Below are 24,132 nucleotides of genomic sequence, written 5' to 3' on the forward strand. Positions count from 1 at the left end.
ATTTATTTTAAATCCTCGATTATTAGAGTGTATTACTAGTATAATTGTAATAGTTATAATTATAATAGTTATATTAGTTAGAGGGCACATTTTACTAGTAACATTATTCATATATACATTCACTTTATATGGGACTAAGACGAAACTAAAATCTTGAATTACATCGGAAAGTAAATTTGAACGCCACAAGAAATGATTTCCTTCCTTGTGGAGAATGAGTAGTGTTAATTCTCCCTGAATCTAGATGTAATTGATTTTAGGTAACATGCATTGTATAACGCAGTGGACAGGCACTCAGTCCAGGGCCCGTTTCGCTAAAACTTGATGTAGTAAAAAAAACTTGCAATAACAGTTAAAAGCTTCTGAAATCCTCCAATCTGATTGGCTGATAGTGCATTTGTAAAATGAATTTTGCACTTTCTATTATAACTAGTCTTTATGAAAAGGGACCCAGGTGCTTTGAAAACATTTTTCTCATTAGAATAAAAACATTATATGGAAGTAATTCGCTTCATGAAATGTAAGTTGCGAATGAATAAATAAATCATAAGCCCTTTTTTTCTGAATTCAATTCCTCCTTCGTAATCGTTGCTGAATCTCTTATCTGATTTATGCATCTACTCAACTTCAGTGACGTCAACAGACAATTATATTACCCTATCATTTTCCTATTGATATAATGTGAAAAAGATGGACGAGGTCCTGGTAGCTCTTAATTCATTATCCTGGATTTACTTCATGACAGGATGTTAACGCATAGAGATAATTGTATCTTCATGGTTAAGTTTGGTTGTTAGGTTAATATAACCAATATACAACCTACGCAATTGTTTTGATCGTGGCAATTGAAGCAAATGCATCCGTTGCACATAAAGCAGTCAACCAAAAAGAAAACAATTATAGATTTCCATACCGAGTACTAATATATAAGATAAAAGAAAAGTGCGTGTGGGTGTCTGACAGAGAGAGGGGGAGAGTGAGTGGGGAGGGTGCGTGTGTGCGCGATTGTGTATGAAGTATAAAGACATATATGTGGAGGAGGGGAAGGGAGGTGTATGTGTTTACATGATAGAGGAGCTGTGTGAGAGATAAGGAATGTGGCAGAAAAAAGCTGCTGAAAAATGCTTATCTAATAAAAAAGAGCCAATGGAGTAAATTAGAGAGTCAAAAGGGGCCTAGGCTTTCGATCCTAGCAGAATCTTCGGCGGAGGCAAAATGACAAACATATAAAGTGGAACAAACATAATATAGACCATAGACATGCAACAGCAACACTAGAAAAAAGGAGACAAAAAGGGCATTAGAGAGTTGTGATGACCAATCGGGTTAGAGAAGGGGATGAAAGCAAAGGAGTAGGCAGACACAAAGGGAAGTCAGTGTAAGTAAGGCCAGTAAAAGACCCTTAGCTGTGAGGGATCAAGACAATTGGGCAGGCAACATCAAACAGAATCTGGAACAAAACAGTGATAGGGGGTGTGAGGAAGAGATGAATAACGAGAGAATTAGTGAGAGGTGGGTCAAACAGGTTACAAAGAAAGGCATAATAAACTGGTGCATAAGAGTGGGGGGAAAAGGGAAAGAAAGGGGAAAGAATGTGTCGGTAAAGGGAGGAGGTGTTAGAGGTAGAGGGATGGAGGGGGTGTGTGTGCAGTGAAAATAGAGAGTGTGTGAAAAGGGAGGGTGAACGTGAGTGTGAGTAAGTGACAAATAGAGAGAGTGTGGAGAAAGATATGGAGTGTATGTTAGGAAAGTAAGGTATGTGAGTGTGTGTGCGGGGGATAGGGGGAGTTTGTGGGTTTATGTGTGTGTGTGTGTGTATGCGTGAATGTCTAAAAGATAAATGAGAGTGTGTGTAGAAGCATGGACCTATAGTAGGAGGGATGGTTTTGTGGGAGCTGTGCGAAAGAGTGTTCGTGAACGAACGGGTAAATTGGGGTAAATTGCCAATTCGTCTACTATGCCGACTCGTCCACTCACCACATGGTCTACTTTCATTTTGACTTATGTCATTCCGTCTATCAACATTTCGTCTAACAACCATATGGCCAATTAACCATTAGGTCAAATCATCATTCCGTCTAATCACCATTTCGTCTATGACCATTTCGTCTAATAACCAGTTGGTCTAATATCCATTTCATTTTCATTCATTTTGCACAATTAACACTTTAGTCCAATTAGACAAATGGTATATTGAATAAATGACTATTGGACCAACTGGTTATTAGACGAAATGGCATTAGACTAAATGAAAGTTCACCATGTGGTGAGTGGACGAACTGATGCATGGTAGACCAAATGATAGTAGACGAGTTGGCAATTGGACAACTGGCATTAGACGAATTGGAAATAAACCAACGGAAGGGGGGGGGGGGGGTGGGGTGCATGTGAGAATGTGAGTAGGGAGAGGGTGCGTGTATTGGGGTGGGGTGTGCATGGAGAGAGTGTATGTGATAAAATCATGTGGATGATGAGAGATATTTCTTTCCCAAGTAACAGCAATGTAGGAAACCAGTCCCATTCTAATCTAAAAACCCTCACACAAACCATATTAATAGCCCTTATAACATAATTATATTTCCAGAAGTCCCTCTAGACACACATTTCCTTTTAATTTACATTTAATTGAAATTCTCCCCTCTTCTCCACTTCAAATTTGCTGAACATAATGTGGAAAGCCTAAATTACACACACGCTACGCACACACACTTTAAAGGTTTGCTTACTTTACCACTCTACCAGTAATGAATAAAACAATTTTATTTTCCCTCACACATTCAGACTTTCCACGTTTTTCAACTTTGCTTCTCAGATACCAGTTGATAAAATTCAATAATGTAAAGAAAAATCCATATCCTATTGTTCGAAATACAAATCTGAAAAAGAAATGCTCTGAAAATTATTTTTGCCCGATCGACCGTGGGTCCGGCAGCCACTGTGCCGCGCCAGATCGACGAAGCTCTATCAATTGAACGCCAAACATGGCAGTAGCAACTCCCATCTTTTGGTCTGACGGTTAAACACATGAGAAAAGTAAGGGAGGGTGTGTGTGTGTGTGTGTGTGCGTGTGTGTGTGTGTGTGTTAAAATAAAATGGTTAATTCCATTACTGGAAGAGTGGTAAAGTAAGCAAACATTTAAAGTGTGTGTGCGTAGCGTGTGAGTAATTTAGGCTTACACCATTATGTTCAGCAAATTTGAAAGGGAAAATAGGGGAGAATATCAGTTAAACGCAAACCATATTCGTGATTGAAGGAATTAACCTGGAATCACTTTTGTAACATGATAACTGTAAAAAGGAAAAATGGCAGGTTACAGTTCATGAATTTGCACGCACAAAAACAAAAAGGAAGGATGTAGCATGGTCAGTGCACACGTACAGGGCACTGTGAACGATTTTGAAGAGGGGGCACTGGTGGGTGGGGGGAGGCGTTTTAACTAGAAAAAAAAAGTTGCAACCCCCAAAATGAAGGTGATTTTAGTCAGAAAAATCTAATCGTTTCAAAATGATGGGGATTTGATTTTTCTTTTAAGTATACCAATCTGATTTCCAGGGGATCATGATGTCTGTGGTGTATAACATACGCACACTCTAAAAAGATTGATAAAACATTTTACCCAATATTGTGTATAAAGGGAACAAGCATGTTTACTCTGTAATTTGTTCCCATATATTGGGCAAAATGCAAGTTTAAAGGGTAAATTTCACGCAACATTGCGTAAAATTTACAAAAAAGTATTTGGTAACATTTTACCCGGCAAACATACATGTTCCCATTTTTACCCAATAGGCCTATTGGGTAAAATTTTGAAAAATGTCGCAGAGCAAATGATCCTGTAATCACTAATGATTATTTTTTATACCTATAGATATTGTACTCACATGCATCGAATATCAGAGTACCCATTTTCATCGTAATTCTCCACTTTTTCATTGTCATGATTGTAGAACCAGGGAAGTTTTTGTGAAGGCACATCGCGTCGTGCTATGAACATATAGATATAAGAGAGAAAAGGGGAAAATGTTAGTGGGTAAGGTCAATAACAGTTTGCTTCTTCATCACGTCAATTTACTAAAATAGGCCCATTCTGTATGTGCCATTTTGACAATTTTCTTAATGAAATATTCAATCAATAAAAAGTTAGCTTAGAGGGGCTATATCACACCTGGATGCCAATATACAAGTGTCCCAACCCATTTTCTCTTCTAAATCTCTTTTCTGATGCCAAGTATTGCATATTCTTAAACAACACAAAATGTCTAAAGTTCGAAATCTTAAAGGTATTGTTTAACTTTGTGAGCAGCTGATTTAAAAAATTATCAAACCAAGATGAAACATGTGTACAAGTGCATGTATTAGAACTAATAAACCCTGAAAACAACCATTATTGAGAATGAAAAGCTAAAACTAAAAGGCAAACCCCGATTTTGTAAATAGGCGTCTTATAGACACCTAAATAGTACACATAAGTGTATGGGATGAAATTAGGATGGTGTTTTCGGTCACTTTATATTTCAATTTTTGAAGCACTAAATAATTATTTTCGAAAGCAATTTTTTCTTGGCTTCATTTTTGTAACACATCACAGACACAGGTGACAAGTGGGACCTTCTAGCTCAGATTTTTTAAAAGTCAAACCAATGTTAACCAATCACTTTAATAACAAACTGCTTTTGTGTTGCTAAACAATTAAAGGCAATTCTTGATATCAATAAATGGGATTAAAGGGGAAGTTCACCCTGAAGAAAACTTTGTTGTAAAAATAGCAGAAAAAATAGTAAAAAATATTGGTGAAGATTTGATGAAAATCCGTTAAAGAGTAAGAAAGTTATTAGAGTTCAAAGTTTTGGATTTGTGACGTCATAGACGAGCAGCTGCCCCATGTGTTATGTAATATAAAATGCATGAATTTCAAATTTTGCATGGTTCCTGATGACTTATTTTTGTTTTTTATTCAAGATCGGGTGTGAAATGATTTGTCTATTGATATATAAAAAGTAAAGTGAAAACCATTTTCAATTTTCTGAGAAAATGACATTTCATTGATTTTTTACCATTCGCTATGTAGGAATGCTGCTCGCATATGACGTCACAAATCAAATAATTGGAATTCTAATAACTTTATAACTATTTGATGAATTTTTCTCAAACCTTCGGCAATATTTTTTATCATTTTTTCTGCTATTTTTACAATAAACTTTTTGTCAGGGTGGACTTCCCCTTTAAGAAAACAGACATACGTTAGCTTACACCAAAAATCTGTTTTCAGAGACAGATTTTAGTATTAGATATGCTTTAACTATAAATTTGACGCGTATGGCAAGAGTGGAATCTTTTCTTTAATTTGAGGCCAAAACAGGATGAACATGATGAATCGAACTTCAGGCCCATATCCCTGCTTTCGATCATCTCGAAAGTAATGGAGAGCATAATTGGTCTACTAAATTCGAAAACATATTGAAAGTCACCAACTTCTGAGCGATACACAATATAAAAAAAAAACGATTTGCGACGAAGCTCACGCGTATCCACTCTCAATTTAGAGATCAGTGACACAAACTTAAGAAAGAAAACATAAATGCTGAGGCGATAGTCCAATAAACACATTCATTGTGCTATAAAGCCAATGTTATGCGCAACCCGATTTTTAAATAAAAATTAAACTTGTCTTGCTCAGTAATGCGTGAAGAGTTTGTCTAACATCTGGGTATGAAAATATAGAGGAATAACCGAAATCATAATTCATTTTCCTTTGAAGAAAAAAATACATGGGAATCCCGGTTTTTTTTCCTTGGATGCACTGTACAGTGGCGGATCCAGGGGGGTGGCGCAGGGGGCGCGCGCCCCCTAATATTTGAGCGGCGCCGAAGGCGCCGCTCAAAAAAAATTAAAGAAAGAAAAGGCGCTGCTTGAAAAAATAAAAATAAAGGAAAGAAAAGAAAAGGCGCCGCTTAAAAAAATTATACACTGATATAATATTATCAACAGTAAGGAAAGACTATCCCCCAGCAAAGCACAATCATACCATCTTCCTTATCTCTTCTTTTAACTACCCTTTTCCAAACAACTTCGCTGGTTAAAAATAATCATCAGTGCGCTGCCTGCATATAACTGGCGCCAATCAAGAATAATCAGCGCCACCTAAATCTAAATCGGGGCCGGACAAAAATAGTCAGCGCCATCTGGTTATAAATCGACGCTGCCAGAGTCTTAACCGGCGCCGATCAAGGATAATATGCGCCACCTAAATCTAAATCGGCACCAGATAAAAATAATCGGCGCCATCTGGTTATAAATTGGTAACGGTACAGAAAAATCGACGCTGCCTGAGTTCTTAACCGGCGCCGATCAAGGATAATCAGCGCCACCTAAATCTAAATTGGGGCCGGACAAGAATAATCAGCGCCATCTGGTTATAAATCGTCGTCGGTAAAGAAAAATCGGCACTGCCTGAGTTCGTAACCGGTGCCGATCAAGGATGATCAGCGCCACCTATATCTAAATCGGGGCTGGTCAAGAATAATCAGCGCCATCTGGTTATAAATCGGCGCTGCCTGAGTCTTAACCGGCGCCGATCAAGAATAATCAGCACCACCTGGTTAAAAATAGGCGCCTCCTGGTTCTAAATCGGCGCCAGTCAATTATGAATTGCCGCTGCCTGAATCTTACGTGACGTCGGTAAAAATAATCAGCGTCCCCTGGTTCCAATAAATAGGCGCCGGTAGAATAATAAAGAAGGGCCTATTGCCAACCAAATCTAGATCGGCGCCGGTCAAGAATGATCAGCGGCACCTGGTTATACATTTTATTGTTGAATGGTCATAACAAAGCTTATCGCATGCCCTTACAGAGTGGACTGGGGCGGGGCGGTTTCCCACAGAATGACAGATGTCATGAAATCTTTAATTTATTTAAAAAATCCCAGAATCATACAAAAGCGTAGAGCAAATCTTTTAATTTTGATCTCATTTTCCATTGCTTTAATAAATAGAAGGTCAGTAACTTTTCTTCTTTACACATTCCACATTGTGCCACCTCTATGGCCTTTAGTTTAAGACAGCTGCTATAGTGTTTTATGAAGATGATTCGATATTTTAGCCCAAAACTTTGCTAAAACCCGTTGCTAGTACCTGGAGTGTATAATTACGCAACCAGTCGTATATTGAGATTGAGCTACACAACTCGTTCTTTATTTAAAATCGTGCTTAAATTATCCGCTTCTCAGATTGGAATATAAAAATTTTCAGCTCGCGCTTCGCGCGCGCATCATTTCTGTAGCAAAACCCCATACTTTTCATGATTAAACAGGTGAATAGAATGTCCCTTTTTCAGGACTAAACGTCAAAAGAACTGCCGCTTCGATTTGCAATAATCTTTTGCTGGATATAATCTTGTTCTTTATTACAAACGTCCATTAAACTGTCATTTTTTTCAGATCGAAATATCAAAAATTTTAAGCTCGCTCTTCGCGCTCGCATCTATTGTTTTTTTAGATACCCATCTTAATCATTGGTACCAGAAATGCATAGAATATCAAGCTTTCTGGTCAGAATATAAAGAAATTTCAGCTCGCCCTCGGCACTCGCATTATCTGTGTAGTGAGATATGTATCCTCCTCATAAGTTACTACAAACAGTCCTAAACAGGCACCTTTTTCCTGTTTTCAGGTCAGTATACTAAAAAATTTCAGCTCGCGCTTCGCGCTCGCATTAATTTGTTGGTGAGATACAATGTATGTGTTTCTATCTCATGAGTCATATAAGTATATATATATATATATGCATAAGTGTGTGTGTTTGTGTGAGTTTGTTTGTTTTGTGTGATATCGAGCGCCTTTGGAAAGTTGATTCATGATTTTGCCCCCCCCCCCCAAATCTTAAATAAAGGATCAACGCCCCTGTGTATATATATATATATATACATATAGTAAAAAAACGTGTATCTCTATTAATATACAAAAGTATTGGCCTCATCGCAATAAAAGGGTTGATACACGAGATTTTGAAATCGCACATAACATGCATAATTTGTGTTACTTTTGCTTGTTTCTTTCTTTAATAAGTTTTTCAATCTCTCTCTATATATGTTTTAGAAAGATTATTATGTTTAAATTGATATATATTTCTGTTATGTTTAAGTGGACTTCAGGGAATGGTCATACGCAGCAAGGGGGAAGGGGGGCACATTCGCGATCTGCTGTTATGAAAAACAATTTTTTTCCCTTAACATTTCATGAAAACTATGAAAAATGTGCAAATGTGAGATGTGCACCAAATTTTCGAGTCTTGCCCCCCCCCCCCGGAAATATTATCTGCGTGTGGTCATGCAAAATGGCATGACTGGAAATCCTACATTTTTAAAAAAGCATTTGACAGGGTCAGACTTTACCCCTTTTTCAACATTTTCTTTTATGGCGCCGGTGAAGTGCAAAAATATGTGCGCCGCTCGGCAGTGCGCCCCCCCCCCCTTTCGCCAAAAGCTGGATCCGCCTATGCTGTATATAACGCTCGCATACATTTCACACTCTGATCATCTACACATCTTGCCAATCCGGTGGGGAAAGGGGGCACTCTGTGGCAGTAAGCGTATGTGCGGTCCTTAAAGGTCAAGTCCACCCCAGAAAAAATGAATGATTTGAATAAAAAGTAAAAAATTAAACTAGCATAACGCTGCAAATTTCATCAAAATCGGATGTAAAATAAGAAAGTTATGACATTTTAAAGTTTCGCTTATTTTTCACAAAACAGTGATATGCACATCTCAGTGACATGCAAATGAGACGGTCGATAATGTCCCTCACTCACTATTTCTTTTGCTTTCTATCGTTTTAAATATACAATATTTCATTTTTTACAGATTTGACAATGAGGACCAACTTGACTGAGCCATGTAGCATTAAACAATGCTAATTCCACTTGTTCATGGAGGAATTAATCGTTGTTTCACTTGACAAAGAGGAGAAATTTAGAATATTTCATAAAATAAAATACAAAAGAAATAGTGAGTGGATGATGTCATCAGTCTCCTCAGTTGCATACCGACCAGGATGTGCAAATAACTGTTTTGTGAAATTAAGCGAAACTTTAAAATGTCATAACTTTCTTATTTTACATCCGATTTTGATGAAATTTTCAGTGCTATGCTTGTTGGATTTTTATCTTTTTATTCAAATGAACTTTTGTTGGGGGTGGACTTGTCCTTTAAGACCCCCATTTAACGTCTTGCCAGCCGTTCCAAAGCATATCATTTTTACCCTTTCACTGACCGGCCCGCTCTACCCCGGTCCTAAAGCCAGGATTACACCAAAAACCGAATTCTTTCGAATGAATTCGGACTGATTCTGCCACTAAATATGGCCTGACTCAGATGGATTCTGAACCTATTCGTCTCTGATTCGGAAGCTCCCCGAATCAAATCGGGAGAATTCGGGAGTATTCTGTTCTCCCTACCCGAATGCGAGAAATTTCGGAAGGGATTCGGGCTTAAATACTCCTGAATGTGGCCACGACAAATTTCATTCGGGCCACATTCGAGATGTATTTGGATGGAATTCGGTTGGATTCTGGGAGGCATTCGGGCAATTCTTGAAAGTAAAAATTTCCTGGCATTGTGCTCCGATTCGGGACCTATTTCGGACGGATTCGCCTCTGATTCGGTCCGAAACTATTCGGGAGAATTCGGTTTTGGTGTAAACCTAGCAAGGGTACGCAGTTCAAATCTCTCGTTCTCTGATATTATCGCTCATTTTAAAGCTCCCGAAACATATTCCGTTCCAACGGGCTCTATTTCCGATTTCCTTGCATACTTTGCTCCCTTCTGAACAATCACGCGCGTGAAAGCGCTATGGCACTGTGCGTATGGGCCATAATTATGTACCCTTCCAAGAAGCCTTTCTGACAACTTTCAATGATGTTGATTGGCTAAGATATCGAAGCAATATTACTATGATAAAATGGGACTTGTCGGATAAAGCGTCTGGCAACTCCTTCCATGAAACGTTCCCAGGTAAAGGCGCAGACAAGGCGCCAGCACTACTCATTCAATCGCGTGCGAAATTGTCGACAGGCCGATGCATGACCTTAGTGACGCGCATGTCAATGTTTCCGTAAGATAGTCCCAAAACTCCCAATTTCAGTCGTCAGTTCTTTAAGACCCCCATTTCATGATGAATTCCAGTCCTCCAAGCACCCCCATTCGCAGATAAGGGTATGGTTTCAGAGTTTGTGGTCAAAACACCCATAGGCATATACCCTTTCAAAATCCGAGTGCACCCCCCCCCCCCCGATACCAACTGCCATGACCAGATTATTATCTGTCTGGTAGATCATATCGCAATGGTTGGTTAACTGGGTGATCCCACTGTACCTGTCATTTATTAGACTTCTGATGGGATAGTTGTTAAGATTTGAAGCAAATATTTAAATGTAAGCAACAACTATCAAATTTCAAACGGCAAAATAAACTAAAGATTTCTGCAATTCAAATACAAACTTTGTTTTAAAATTTAATCCAATGCATAATTATTTTACAAAGTTAGTGAACCAGATTACGAGATTGCTTCAGTTGGGGGGGGGGGGGGGGTGACATCAGACTTAACTCACATTCCAAATGTCGAATCGGTCCACATTCCCATGAAGCCAGAGACATCGGCTCACATACTAGTTGATCTAATGAGGAAAAAGGTTAATTCTTTTGTTATATTTTAACATCGTGCACATGTCTATGTTCCATAAGAAGGAAAAATCTTAAGTTAAATTGAGCCAATCATTGGTTAATATGTTTACCCAGTTGTGATGGGATACCCATTTACCAGAAATTCGAACAAGATAATAGCCAACAATTTGACTTTTTTTCATCACTTCTTATTTGTCGAATTCTGACCAAATTAATGTACATGTATAATGTGTTTTGAAATTTAAAAATGATTTTTGTAATTTTACGACTAACATAAGCATTACTAAAATGTATATAAATGAGCAAATATTGACACGAAGGTAAACATCATCACAGAGGCTAAACGAAACCAAACAAACACGATGCGAGTGTTAACCAGCAGAAATGTAATGGTGTATAAAGTGTTATATTTTTCCAAAATAAAGTACTCAAAATTTCTGATATATATGCATTTAAAGTTGGTATATTTATGTTTCAGCTTTCAAGAGGTGAATTGCCTGATACATTTGTTTCTATGTTTCAAAGGAACAATCTAATCCACACATATCCCACCCGGCTAAGTGACTCCTATCACCTTCCGCGTACTCGCACTCTCCTTGCTCAAAGAACTATCGCATTTGAAGGGCCCAGGTTTTGGAACGATCTTCCCGATGATATGGTACATAGTGCCTCACTTAATATATTCAAACGTAAATTGAAAGCGATGCTTATCAATTCTTATAATTTCCCTTTGTAAACTTTTATATTCATGCACTTTGTTAATACGCTCTGGCCGAGTAATGAGTAATAAATAATTGTCATAGAGTGGCGGACTCTTTTTTATTTATTTTATTTTATTTTTTTTGGTATTCTTTACACAATCGTCACATTTTTGGCATTACTTTGTTATAATCAATTTACTTACCTGTCCTCTCCTCATTAAGACCGATTTTTTTTCTGGATCCTGCAGACTTAACAAGCTTTGCTTTTTTATGCAGGTTCCCTCATATTTCACTCTTTTAAATTGTCTTTAATTCAAAATCGCTATTTTGTCTAATTTGAATTAATTGTTATGCCTTGTCTGATTTGTATTCTCATAAGTTTTCTGATATTGTTTCATAATTTTGTTTGTACTTGTGAAATATGTGAAATAAAATCAAATCAAATCAAATCAAATCTCTGATGGAATAAAATCTATTCCGACGCGGAAAAGAAAATGTCGGAGGAAAAATAATTTAGCGACTGGAAAAGGGGGATGTCTTTGTCTAATCAAGGATGATTTTGGTGTGAAATCAAATTCATTTATTCTGCCAAATAAAGACCAACTTACCATGATTGCTACCATTTTTCTCTGAAGTTCGACACAACCTGGGATGACACGATGATGCCTTACCGCTACCAATGATGCTAGTGTTTGCTTCTTTAAATACACAAAAAATTAACAAAATAAATTATATGTGAAGGTATCATAATTACAAGAAAACTCCTTCATTACGTCAAACTTCACTTTTTAAATGCTCAGCTGTGGAGTAGTATATGGAACATTTTAATAAAGAGTGACAAATTTTATAATTTCGGAAGCATAATTAGGGCGGTGTAAAGGCGACTTGACGAAGGAAGGTAACCCATTCAAAGACTTTCATGAATCATTTGCAATAAATACAAGAATATGGGTATTCAAGTTTCACTTCCAGGTGTCGATTAGGTGGAGAGGATGGGGGCGAGCTTAAAATGGCCACCACTACAAACCAATGATTTTCTTTACTGTTATTTTCAATAATGAACAATGTGCTCTCCGTTAATGGTGATACCCCCATACGCTGGTTGTCCAATATGCAATATAATTTCGGTGTTTAGCCATTTGTGTATTACACTAACACCCATTGGTGTCAACTTAAAAATATAAAAATATCTTTTGCGAAAAAAAGAGGGGGTAATTGTAGTCTTGAAGATTTGTAAGTATAGGCCTACATTAAAGGAGGCAAAACTTTCTCCCGACATGAAGTTGAAGACAAATACTGTTATAACATTTACACTACAGAAGAAATACCACATTGTTTGATAAATTTTCGGTGTCATATTATTACAATTACGACCAGTTGTGTTCAGTATTGACATGAAGCCAGGACATGTGTCAATATATCACCAAATGTAGTGCTTAATTATGGTGAATATTACTCAACAACTTTACATTACAGTTTCAACAACATGGCCAATGCATGATAAAAAAATCAATACTCAATACAGAGAGATTTGTGTTAGATGGTTGGGAGTAAAAGATAAAAATGAGGTATAATTTCGTCAAAAAATTAATTTGAATGCTTATCAATGAATCCTAAAATATAGTCGTTTTTTAAATTTTATTCAAACACATCTATTCTCGGGGAAAAATATATTCATTGCACGAATTTAAAAGCACACTATAAATCCAAAGAAATAGGCGTACTATGTCTATTTGAAATCGCGCTGGAAAATAATGACTTTTTATTGAAATTGCGCGGGAAAAAATAAATTGACATTGAATTTTGCGGGGAAAACAATGAATTTCTATCAAAATTGCGTGAGAAAACAATGAGTGTATATTGAAATTGGGCGGGAAAATAATGAAATTCGATTGAAGATGAGCAGGAAAACAACGAGTGTATATTTACCCAGGGTATTAGTAGACAGGGGAATGATCATCATTCCAAGTATAAAGCAGAGATAGCCGGGGAACAGTGCCATAGTTGAGGTGTCTCCTTATATCCGAATGCTGCTATCAAAGTAATAACTCTGGGAATAGTTCTGCCGCTCCACATACGTATCAAGGAAATAACCCCAGGAATTGTTGCGCTATCCATATAACAAGTAAATATATGACCGTTCAAGCTTGTAAATATGACATTTCTAAAAGTATAAACAAGTATAAAATCTTTTTTTCGTCTCATTAGCTTGGTTTTATCTTTCATGTACGTCAGACTACCTGCATCGGGGTATCTGGTTGAAAAATATATTTTTTATGAATTTGGTGAATTTCGTTAATCAGGTTTCAAGTTGTCAATAAATCAGAGATCCGAGCCAAAGGAGACTCTAAGCTTTACAATGATAAGTCGTTTGTCTATTCTATAGTAATAAATCACCGATAATCTCGGGTTGTTTTTTAGTGGGAAGCACTGTATAAATATACAATTCGTGTCAACAAAAAAAGTTTACACTTTTAAAAATTCCTGGGAAATTAAAAATACACGACATTGGGATAACTTTTTAACATATATTCTTGGGTTTAGGTCTCTTCTATCAAAATAAAAGAGTTTTTTGACAGAATGTAACACTTGAGTGAGCACTGTCCCTTTTTGTAGACTCGCAGAAATCAGTTTGCGCATAAATGTTCATTTTCACGTTGTGTTAAGGAAAAGGGCGAAAACAAACTAACCGTGCGGTACATTTCTCATGCATTTTTTTTCATTTTTAGCGAATTGAAATGAAACAGATACATTAAAACATTTTGTAATAACTTTCGCACCCAAATTAACATTTTAACTCAAGGTAAGCACTACCATTACCCTTTTTGTGCCAGATGGATCTGATGACATAACTTAATGTAAACAAAAGTTTATTTAAATAATCTCCAGCATTCTTTCACTAAGTTGTTATCAATAAAGTGGAACAATAATTCACATTTCACTTAATATTTGTTTCTCCACATTTTCCAAATTTGACAATGATTAACGAAAATCAAGCCCAAGTCATTTATGTAAATCACAGCTCCGTGTTAAGAAAATATCATCAAGATGGCATCAGTGTGTGTATGTAAGGGGGGGGGGGCGTAGTGGCGCTCTACGAAGTGTTTTGAGCAAGGAAATAAGTTAAAAAGGTAAAAGATATCTTCAAATCAAACTTCCTAGATGAGGTTCATGTGTTCTTCATAATTTACGCCTACTTTTATTCATATAACAATTTCCAAGTTCGGCGCAAATCATTTTTCACGAATCTTTTCAAAAGAAAGTAATGCTCATTCAAGCGGAAAGATTTTTCGACAGTTATATCGTCATTTGCTTGAAGAGATCTGTTCTAATGTTTAAATGTAGAAAAAACTTCCGGATATTACAAATATATAATTTTACAGGATTATTTTTAGTGTAAACTATATAATCCGTACTGTATATACTCATATGTATTTCACAGGCTGTGGCTATGTGATTGTTCCTGTCGTTTTAAATTTTGATGTTAATTTTCTGTCGTTTCTTTGTGATTGAGCCAATAACTAAAACATGCCCGTGATCGAAGGATATGTTTGATAAATGTTTGTTTAATCCAATCCCATTTTCATTGGTCAATGTTGTGACTTTGGATTCTCAAACCAACTGATGTGAGGGGCAATACCCTCTCTGTGATGGGAAGAATCTCTTACGTATTGACATGTGCTTAGTAACGATTATTGAAGCTAGCTATCCTTTTAAAAATATCGTTCATTACATAGCTGACGTATATATATATATATATATATATATACATACATATATATATATATATACATATATATATATATATATATATATATATATATATATATATATATATATATATACAGTGCGTATCAAAAAAAAGTTTACACTTTGAAAAAGCCCTGGGAATTAACAAATATACAACATGTGGGTAATTTTTTCACATATAATCTTGGGTCTGGGTCTCATCTATCCAATGAAAGTAAAAGTTTTGACAGAATGTTACACTTGAGTGAGCACTGTCCATTTTTGTAAAGCTCGCAGAAATCTGTTTGCGCAGAAATGCTCGTTTTCACGCTGTGTAAATGGGAAAGGGCGAAATCAAACTTACCCTGCGAAACATTTCTCATCCATTTTCCTTGCACTTTTAGTCAATTGAAATAAAACGGATACTTTCAAGCATTTTGTAACAGTTTTGCCACCCAAATTGAAATTTCAACATTTAGTAAGCACAACCTTTAACCTTTTTTTGTGCCAGCTGGATCTGACTTATAACTGAATCTGAACAAAAGTTTATATCAGACATCTCCAGCATTTTTTCACTAAGTTTATATCATTTAGAGTGGGTTAACATTGCATTTTTCATTTAATACTTGTTTCTCCACACTTTTCCTAAGCTTGACAATGATTAACAAAATGAAAATGAAGCCTAAGCCATTTCATGTAAATCACAGCTCAGTGTAAAGCAAATATCGTCACGATGGCCTCGGTGTGCGGGGGAGTGGAGTGGGGCGCCATTCACTCTTCGAAGTGTTTTGGGCAAGGAAACAACTTTAAAAAGGTAAAAGATATCAGCAAATCAATTTTAGTAGCTAAATTCCACGTGTTCTACATGATTAAGGTCTACTTTTATTCGCATAACTATTTCAAAGTTCTGCGCAAATCAGTTTTCACTAACTTTTCAAAAGTAAATGGTGCTCACTCAAGCGGAAATATTTTTCGACAGTTATATCGTCATTTGCTTAAATGGATCTGTACCAATGTTAAAATGTGGCAAAATATTCAGGATATTACAAATATATAATTTTACAAAAAAATTTCTAAGTGTAAATTTTTTTTTTATACGCACTGTATATATTCTTTTTTCTTCTGTTTTTATTATAACAAATTGAAATAAATCACAAAATTTACAAATGATTATTAGGTGATTGCAAATCACATAAACACAAGTTAGTTACACAAAAAAGACAAAATAACAACCATAATAATAAAAAAAAACCCACCCACTTATCCTCCCCCACCCCCCCCAAAAAAAAATGGAATGTGGCAAAGTGATGACTTAATATCAGTGTTATCTAAACAAAGATAGGTGATTTGGTAAATAAAGTAGACAAAACAAAATATACGAAGCTATGATTATAAAATGGTTTCCCAACAACTATTGATAAGATTAAAAAACACAACTGGTATATATATATATATATATCCCAGCCATGGCGTAATTTCCTTCAGCAAAAAATGTATCTACATTGTGCTGCACTCAACCCAGGTCAGGTGAATGGGTACTCGGCAGGATTAATTCCTTGAATGCATGAGCGCTGAAAAGCAGCTCGAGCTAAAGCCGGGGTAATAATAATAATAATAACATCGCGCCTCGGAATAGAATATTTCTATATAGATGGCGCTATATAAATGCCTATTATTATCATATCTATATATATAGTCAGAGGGAACACAATCTTAATTTCATCCGATAAAATAACACGTGTTCTCCCAAGGAGATACAGTTCATGACGATAATTTTCTTTTCAGTGACAGATTCATCCATATCAACAATGTTAAATGCAAGAACCTTAGTAATGTTTGCCTATATGCCTTTAAAACAAAAATTACAAAAGAGACAAAACAAGAACTCGATCTACTTTCAGGATGAAGAATATAACTTTGAGACAAGTCTCATTATTTTCAAGAAAGCATTAGTTACCTACCGTCATTCAATAATATGACGCAGGCTTTTATTTCCAAAGCAGAATGTTCAAATAGGGCTATGTTTAGGCATATGCACTTAAGAGATTGATATTATCAGCACTTTCATTTACATGAGCTAATTGAGTTTAGGCTCTATCTAAGGCAGCAATTAAGAAAATTATAAGGACTGAAATATCTTCTTGTAGGAGACCAAAACAAAAAAAACTAATGATCCTGCCGTTTCAAATCAGTTAGTCGTTACGGTAGGCCTATTAGCAGTTGTGGTGGTTTTTATTATTCTACACCATCCGATGTATTGTTTCAATTAGCGAGATATTCAATAATAATGTATATGGTGTTCGCAAGCGCATACGTTTCGTGTGCGCGTGTATGTGTGTCTGTGGGAGTGCGTGGGTGCTTCTTTGGCTATGCATTCGGCGACGAAATTATACTGAATTACAAGTCTGTCGAACGTCATATATAAATATCAAAATCTTATTTACGAGCAGTCGACGAGGATCAAAACATAAGTTTTCGTCATTAACACTTGACGACTGTCTAATTTAATTGCTGAAAAAAATCACATTGTGAAAGGGTGTGAAAGCAATATCGCGATCCTCTGAGTGAGATGGTAAACATGACGAATATCATCTTCTATTTCAAATTTTATTTGTGATGATGCCAAAACTTTACAAAGATAAATAAATTGTGGACTAAATTTCTATTGAATCAAGTCTATGATGAAAACAGAGTTCTAATATGTTATATAATTATACTGTTCGTGGATCATATCAACTTATGAGCTAACGTTCCTTCTCGACGTTATTACCGTGGGTTCGTTCTAGCATGGACCTACTTCATGGTTCTAGCAATGGTGTCGCCTTTTAATGCGCTCAAGGCAATCTTTCCGATCAAGACATTTACTGCACCTGAGGATTCAAACGATTTTGATGAACTTCTCGCTGAAGGAAAGTGCGGCATGGCAAATGGGATTTGAACTCGAGTCTATCTGATTAACAGGACCTTCATCAACCCATCACAACCCTTCCACGCTTGGGACACCGGACTTCTTTACATTTTTGTTTCCTGTCTGCCTTAACTAAAGACACTAGAGATCATGAATGGAAACGAATATATATCAAATTCAACCATTATTGAAAGGCCAACGCTATTTCAGAGAGTATTGGGCTTTACGAATATAGTTCTGAATGTCATTTCCTGCATGATGACTTTGTTTACGATGTTGTGTATAATACTGAACAAGAACTTTAGAAAACAATCCAATATCATACCCTTCAACATTGTTCTGTGTGATTTCGTTATGGTCATGACGCTTTCTGTTCACTACTTGGTACGTTATGAAGTGATAGATTTAGATTTAGATTTAGATTTAGATTTTATTTCCGTTCAACAATTTTTTCAAAATATAATCAAAGTAACAATACATATTCAATATAATCGATAATACAGACAAATTAATGAAATTTCGTAACAAATGTTGAATATAAATTAAACAAAACTACAATTTGTTGCAGTAATATTATCAATGAAAAGAAACAAGAAATGAACGGAGGGACTTGCCAAGAAAAGCAAAAGCTTGTAGAGAAGGCAAGCCCCTAAACTTAGTACAGTAGTACTGTTATCATTATGCTACGTTCTGTTTTTTTCATCGACGTCGTAATTATCATCATCATCGCCGTCGTCATCGTCGTCATCATCATCATTAGGATGTCGATGACGACGAAGATTTTATGATGATTGATAATTTTGTCATATTCATTATCAATCTAATCATTATTGCAATTTTATAACTATTTGCTCATCAACATCATCATCATCATTATCACTATCATCATATTAATTATCATGATGTCGTTGATGATGACGATGATAATATCATGATAGATGATGATTGATGATAATATCATTTTCATTATCATAACTATTATTATTCTTATCACTATATTTATATCACAATCATCACAATCATCATCATCATGTTCAACATCATCATCGTCATCAGTGTGATTTTGATGACAAAAATTAAGAGCTCAATCTATTTTTTTAAATCATTTTTTGTTGTTGCAATGTATAGACTTTCAGTAGCTCTATAAGATGATATCAAGGAAAGGTAAAATTCCCATTGAAAAGTGAAAAAACAAATGGCAAAGAAAAATCACCTTTTTACAAAAGGGGTTAGATTCATTTTAGTTTGTTCATGTTGTTTGCAAAAGGGAATAGATCCACATAGGTAACTTTTGGGGAAAAAATATTGAAACAAATATGAAGACAGGCAGATTTATTTTATACCCAATTTTATGTTCACATGGTAGGGTACCATGACAACTTAGTTTCGCATAAGAATATTGCAATAGGGGAGAATAAAACAAAACATGATTTTCTTAGAATGGTATAAAGTGGATCTGACCCCTTTTGCAAACGAACTCGTCTGAAGAGCTCATTTGCAAAAGGGGTTAGTTCCATTTTTCATAAAATTTGATTTTTGTTGTTGTCTCAATGTATAGATTTTTAGTCGCTCTGATGAAATTCCAATTAAAACGAGAATAAAAATGGTAAAGAAATCAACTTTTTTACTCAAGATGGGGTGGATCAATTTAAGTTTTTTGGCAAAAGGGGCTAGATCCACAATGACATTTTTTTGCAAACAATATTTGAAAAATTTGAAGACATATTTAGTAAAATTTGATAAGCAAAATACTGAAATTTTCATCAAAATCCGTTGAAAATAAAAAAAAGTTATTTAGTTTTGAAGTTTAGACATATTTTGTGAAAACAGTTATATGCACATCGTCATGAATATTCATTAGGTGGGCTGATAATTCCCCGCTTTACTTTTTCTCATGTTATATACATGAAATTAAAATTGTGTGAATTTTATTTCGTTCGTCTCGAGAGGAGACTAATTGAGATCCCGCCTCGCACGTGCGCACTCATTATCGCTTCATCGCAAAATAGCAGGTTCAAACACCTGCAGCACTCTTACAGAAAAAAGGAATTTTTCTTCGGAAATACGACGTATTTTTACTCAAAGGACTATTCATATCTATTTTCAGAAGTTATTCAAGGCAAGGTAATAATATCTTGCACTTTGGAATCGTATTTTTACGTTTTCTATCATGACTTCGAGCAACGCTCGTGATCAGGAGTCGGCGGATTTTAGTCCGTCTGCGATCGGACCGAGAGCCTCCTCGGTCCCCGAAACTCCGGCGGCGATGCTCCACCATGGGTCTAAGCACCCCGCGAGCACATCCACCTCCAAAAGCCTCACAAGTCATGAGCCCAAGAGCTCCGTGAGCGGGAAGAAGATCGATAAACGATCTGTTAAGAAACCAGAGAAAGATAAGAAGAAGCAAAGCAATGTTAAAGACGGCAATAACGGATCTCCAGCTTCAGTTTCAACTTCAAATAAGGAGCAGTCGTCCCACTCACGGGATGAAAATAAAAACTTGGCTGATGTTGACAGTCGTTTAACAAAACTGGAATCCATGCTTAACCGTGTCATTGGTGCTCTCCCTTTGCCACCGGAGGAAGATTATGACCAACATTACGCTGAACATGCTCATAATGAGGACTCAGCTGATGATCATGATGACATTAATCCGTACCAATCATGCCAAAGGCTGTACACGCAACCAGTTGATGTTGATTACGATGACATCACATGTACTTCCCAAGAGGAATCCACATTGCCGAAAATGATTCCCACATTCGCAGCTAAGTTTGCTGCCCAATCTGATGAGGGGCCTCCTCTTGAAGAAGAAATAGCTAGCTCAACAATGTTCATGATGAACAATAAATTGGAGGAGAAAGTCCTCGAAGAGACTGGAATAAAATATTTGCCACCAAGCAACTGCCCCTACTTGGACGTACCTAAAGTGAACCCTGTAATCTTGGAGAATCTGTCTCCTTCAACAAGAAGCAGAGACCTCAAGCTAGCTAGGGTACAGAAGTCCCTCACTAGGGGCTTGACCGCCTTCACTCGCTCAATCTCGTCGGGCAACCTTTCTCCATCTCAACAAGATGCATTGGCCTTGCTGTCTAATGCAAATTATGAAATGAATGCTCTACGCAAGGAACAAATAAAGCCTGACATGAATGCGGCATATAGCCACCTATGCAAACCAACTATTCCGGTCACAAAGTTCCTTTTTGGGGACGATTTGGGAAAGCGAGTTAAGGACATGACCGAAGAGCAGAAAGCTACTGGACGAGTTGTAAAAACTTCAGAACCAGGCCGTGGCCGTTATCGAGCTCACGCCAATTACCACCCTTACAGAGCTGGAGATTACTCCCACCAAGGTTACAGAGCTGCAGGGTGGTCTACTCCTAACTATCGACCGCAATCAGGTGCTTCTTACAGGCCTTTTTTAGACAGAAAGGCCCCTATCAGGGGCCGCAGACAGTCACAAGCCCCCATGGTGAAAAAACCACCAGCATCTCTGGGCAGATATCGAGAGAATCCCCAGCGGAAGTAGCTACCATTCTACCCCAAGAGGTAGGTAGCAATAATTCTTTGTTTTGTACAAATGATCATGTAATTGCATGCACCAATAATCCTGACCAAGCATCCCCTGTTGGAGGTCGACTGAAGCAATATTATAATAATTGGAAGAAAATCACATCCGATCATACAATACTAGAAGCTGTCAGGGGTTTTAAGATAGAATTTGATACAAGTTTACCACCTCCAGAAAGGTTGATTTGTCATCAATTTAAACGTAACAGATCAGAAACAGATGAGATATCAGCTGAACTGAGAAACCTTGAAGGAAAGAACGTGATAGAAAGAAGCTCACCCTTTATCAAGGGTGGTTATTTTTCCAACATATTTACAAGGCCAAAGAAAAATGGCAGTCTAAGATTGATCTTGGATCTTTCAGACCTAAATGAATTTGTGGTTAAACAACACTTTAAGATGGATAATATCCATTCTGTGATTTGTCTCTTGGCAGAAAATTATTATATGGCTTCAGTAGACCTCCAAGATGCATACTACTCCATTCCAATTCATTCTGAATTCCGGAAATACTTGCAATTTAATTGGCAAGGACAACAGTGGCAATATAAGGCACTGCCAAATGGGTTAACCTCTGCACCCAGGTTATTCACTAAGATGTTGAAACCATTATTCTCTTCACTACGTGAAAAAGGTCATATTGTACTTGGTTATCTTGATGATACAATCCTTATTGGGGAAACAAAAGAAAAAGTTGAGTCTGCAATTAATGCCACTTTGCAAGTATTTTCAGAATTAGGGTTTAAAGTTCACCCAGAAAAATCAGTACTAAAACCAGTACAGGTGCTCCAGTTCTTAGGCTTTACCCTTAATACAGTAGACATGACCATTAGACTCCCATTAGAGAGAGCTCAGAATGTCAGGGAAGAATGTGAAAAGTTACTCATGCAACCAAAACCCACAATTCGACATGTCGCACATGTTATCGGAAAGATAATCTCCACCTTCCCTGCTGTCCAGCATGGACCATTGTTTTATAGGAATATGGAGAAAGAAAAAATAGAAGCCTTGACAAAGAATAAAGGGCATTATGACAGGATTATGGAGCTATCATGTGAGTCGAAGCAGGAACTAGAATGGTGGATAAGTCATGTAGATAGTGCATTTGCTCCTATCAAAAGGGAAAACCCTAAATTTGAAATCCGCACGGATGCTAGTGGCTATGGATGGGGTGCCACAAATATGCAAGTTCATACAGGGGGAAGGTGGAATCAGTCTGAATATGAAAAGGCACAAAATAATGAAATTAATTATCTAGAAATCTTGGCCATCGATCTAGGGCTGAGATCTTTTCATAGTAGTACATCCGATGCCCATATATTAATTAGATCTGATAACACAACAGCAGTGTGCTATGTGAATAACATGGGAGGCATTAAATCCCCAAGTTGTAACAAGCTTTCCATAAAAATTTGGAAATGGTGCATGGAACGAAATATCTGGCTTAGTGCTGCACACCTTCCAGGCAGCCAGAATATTGAAGCAGATTATGAATCGCGCAATTTCAATGATAGAACTGAATGGATGCTCAGCAAAAGAGCATACAGAAAAGTCATCCAAAGGTTTGGCAGCCCCCAAATTGATATATTTGCCTCCAGGTTGAATGCACAAACACAAAGATATGTTTCATGGTTGCCAGATCCAAGTGCAGAATCAGTTGATGCATTCACATTAGACTGGGGAAAGCTAGAATTTTATGCCTTCCCTCCTTTCTGCTTATTGGCTAAATGCATTCAAAAGATCAAGTCTGATAGGGCATCGGGCATTTTGGTCGTTCCAAACTGGCCAACACAATCGTGGTTCCCATGCTTTAATAGCATCCTTGTGGATGAACCGTTACTCCTTAGGAGAGACATTAACCTCCTTAGACAACCTGTAACAAATTTACCTCACCCACTTTATGATCGCCTTGATCTTTTGTGTTGCAGGGTATCGGGGGACCCTTCGAGAACATAGGCTTAGATGAAGGGATCACCGATGTGTTGACAGCATCATTGAGGAAGTCTACTCAACGTCAGTACCAAGTATATTGGACAAAATGGACAAAATTTTGTGAAAGCAGGAAGAAAAGTCCTCTTCGTTCTTCAGTTAACTTTGTGTTAGAATTTTTAGCAGAACTGTTTCATAGAGAAAAGGCTAGTTATAGTACAATGAATGCAGCAAGAAGTGCATTATCCTTGTATGTAACGCTGGAAAATAGTGTTCATTCTGTGGGGACACAACTAATATTAGACACAACCTCTTATCTGTAGGTTTCTTAAAGGAACCTTTAACCTCAGACCTCCACAAGCACGTTATCAAGACACTTGGGATGTCAGCGTAGCATTCAAATTTCTACGTAGGCTTTCGCCAGCTAAGACTCTAAGTTTGAAGCAGCTTACACATAAACTTTGCTTATTGTTAGCCTTAGTCTCTGCACAAAGGGTGCAAACATTACATTTGTTAAATTTAGATAAGATGGAACTGAAACAAAGTTCAGTGAGTTTTCATGTTGATGAACTACTCAAGCACAGCAGACCAGGTCACCATGGTTTCACTATGAAGTTGAA

At 36.9% G+C, this 24,132-nt stretch overlaps 1 protein-coding gene across 1 annotated transcript; it reads left to right on the top strand.

Moving 5' to 3' along the window:
• The first annotated feature begins 19,975 nt into the window (after positions 1 to 19,975).
• On the top strand, positions 19,976 to 23,790 carry LOC129268443 (uncharacterized). The gene is made up of 2 exons (XM_064114910.1): positions 19,976 to 21,562; positions 23,512 to 23,790. The coding sequence occupies exon 1, from the start codon at positions 20,184 to 20,186 to the stop codon at positions 21,540 to 21,542; it is 1,359 nt and encodes a 452-aa protein (XP_063970980.1). The 5' UTR covers positions 19,976 to 20,183; the 3' UTR covers positions 21,543 to 21,562; positions 23,512 to 23,790.
• The last annotated feature ends 342 nt before the right edge of the window (positions 23,791 to 24,132 follow it).

The sequence above is a fragment of the Lytechinus pictus genome, unplaced genomic scaffold (genome assembly GCF_037042905.1).
Source record: "Lytechinus pictus isolate F3 Inbred unplaced genomic scaffold, Lp3.0 scaffold_20, whole genome shotgun sequence".
NCBI classification, from domain to species: domain Eukaryota; kingdom Metazoa; phylum Echinodermata; class Echinoidea; order Temnopleuroida; family Toxopneustidae; genus Lytechinus; species Lytechinus pictus.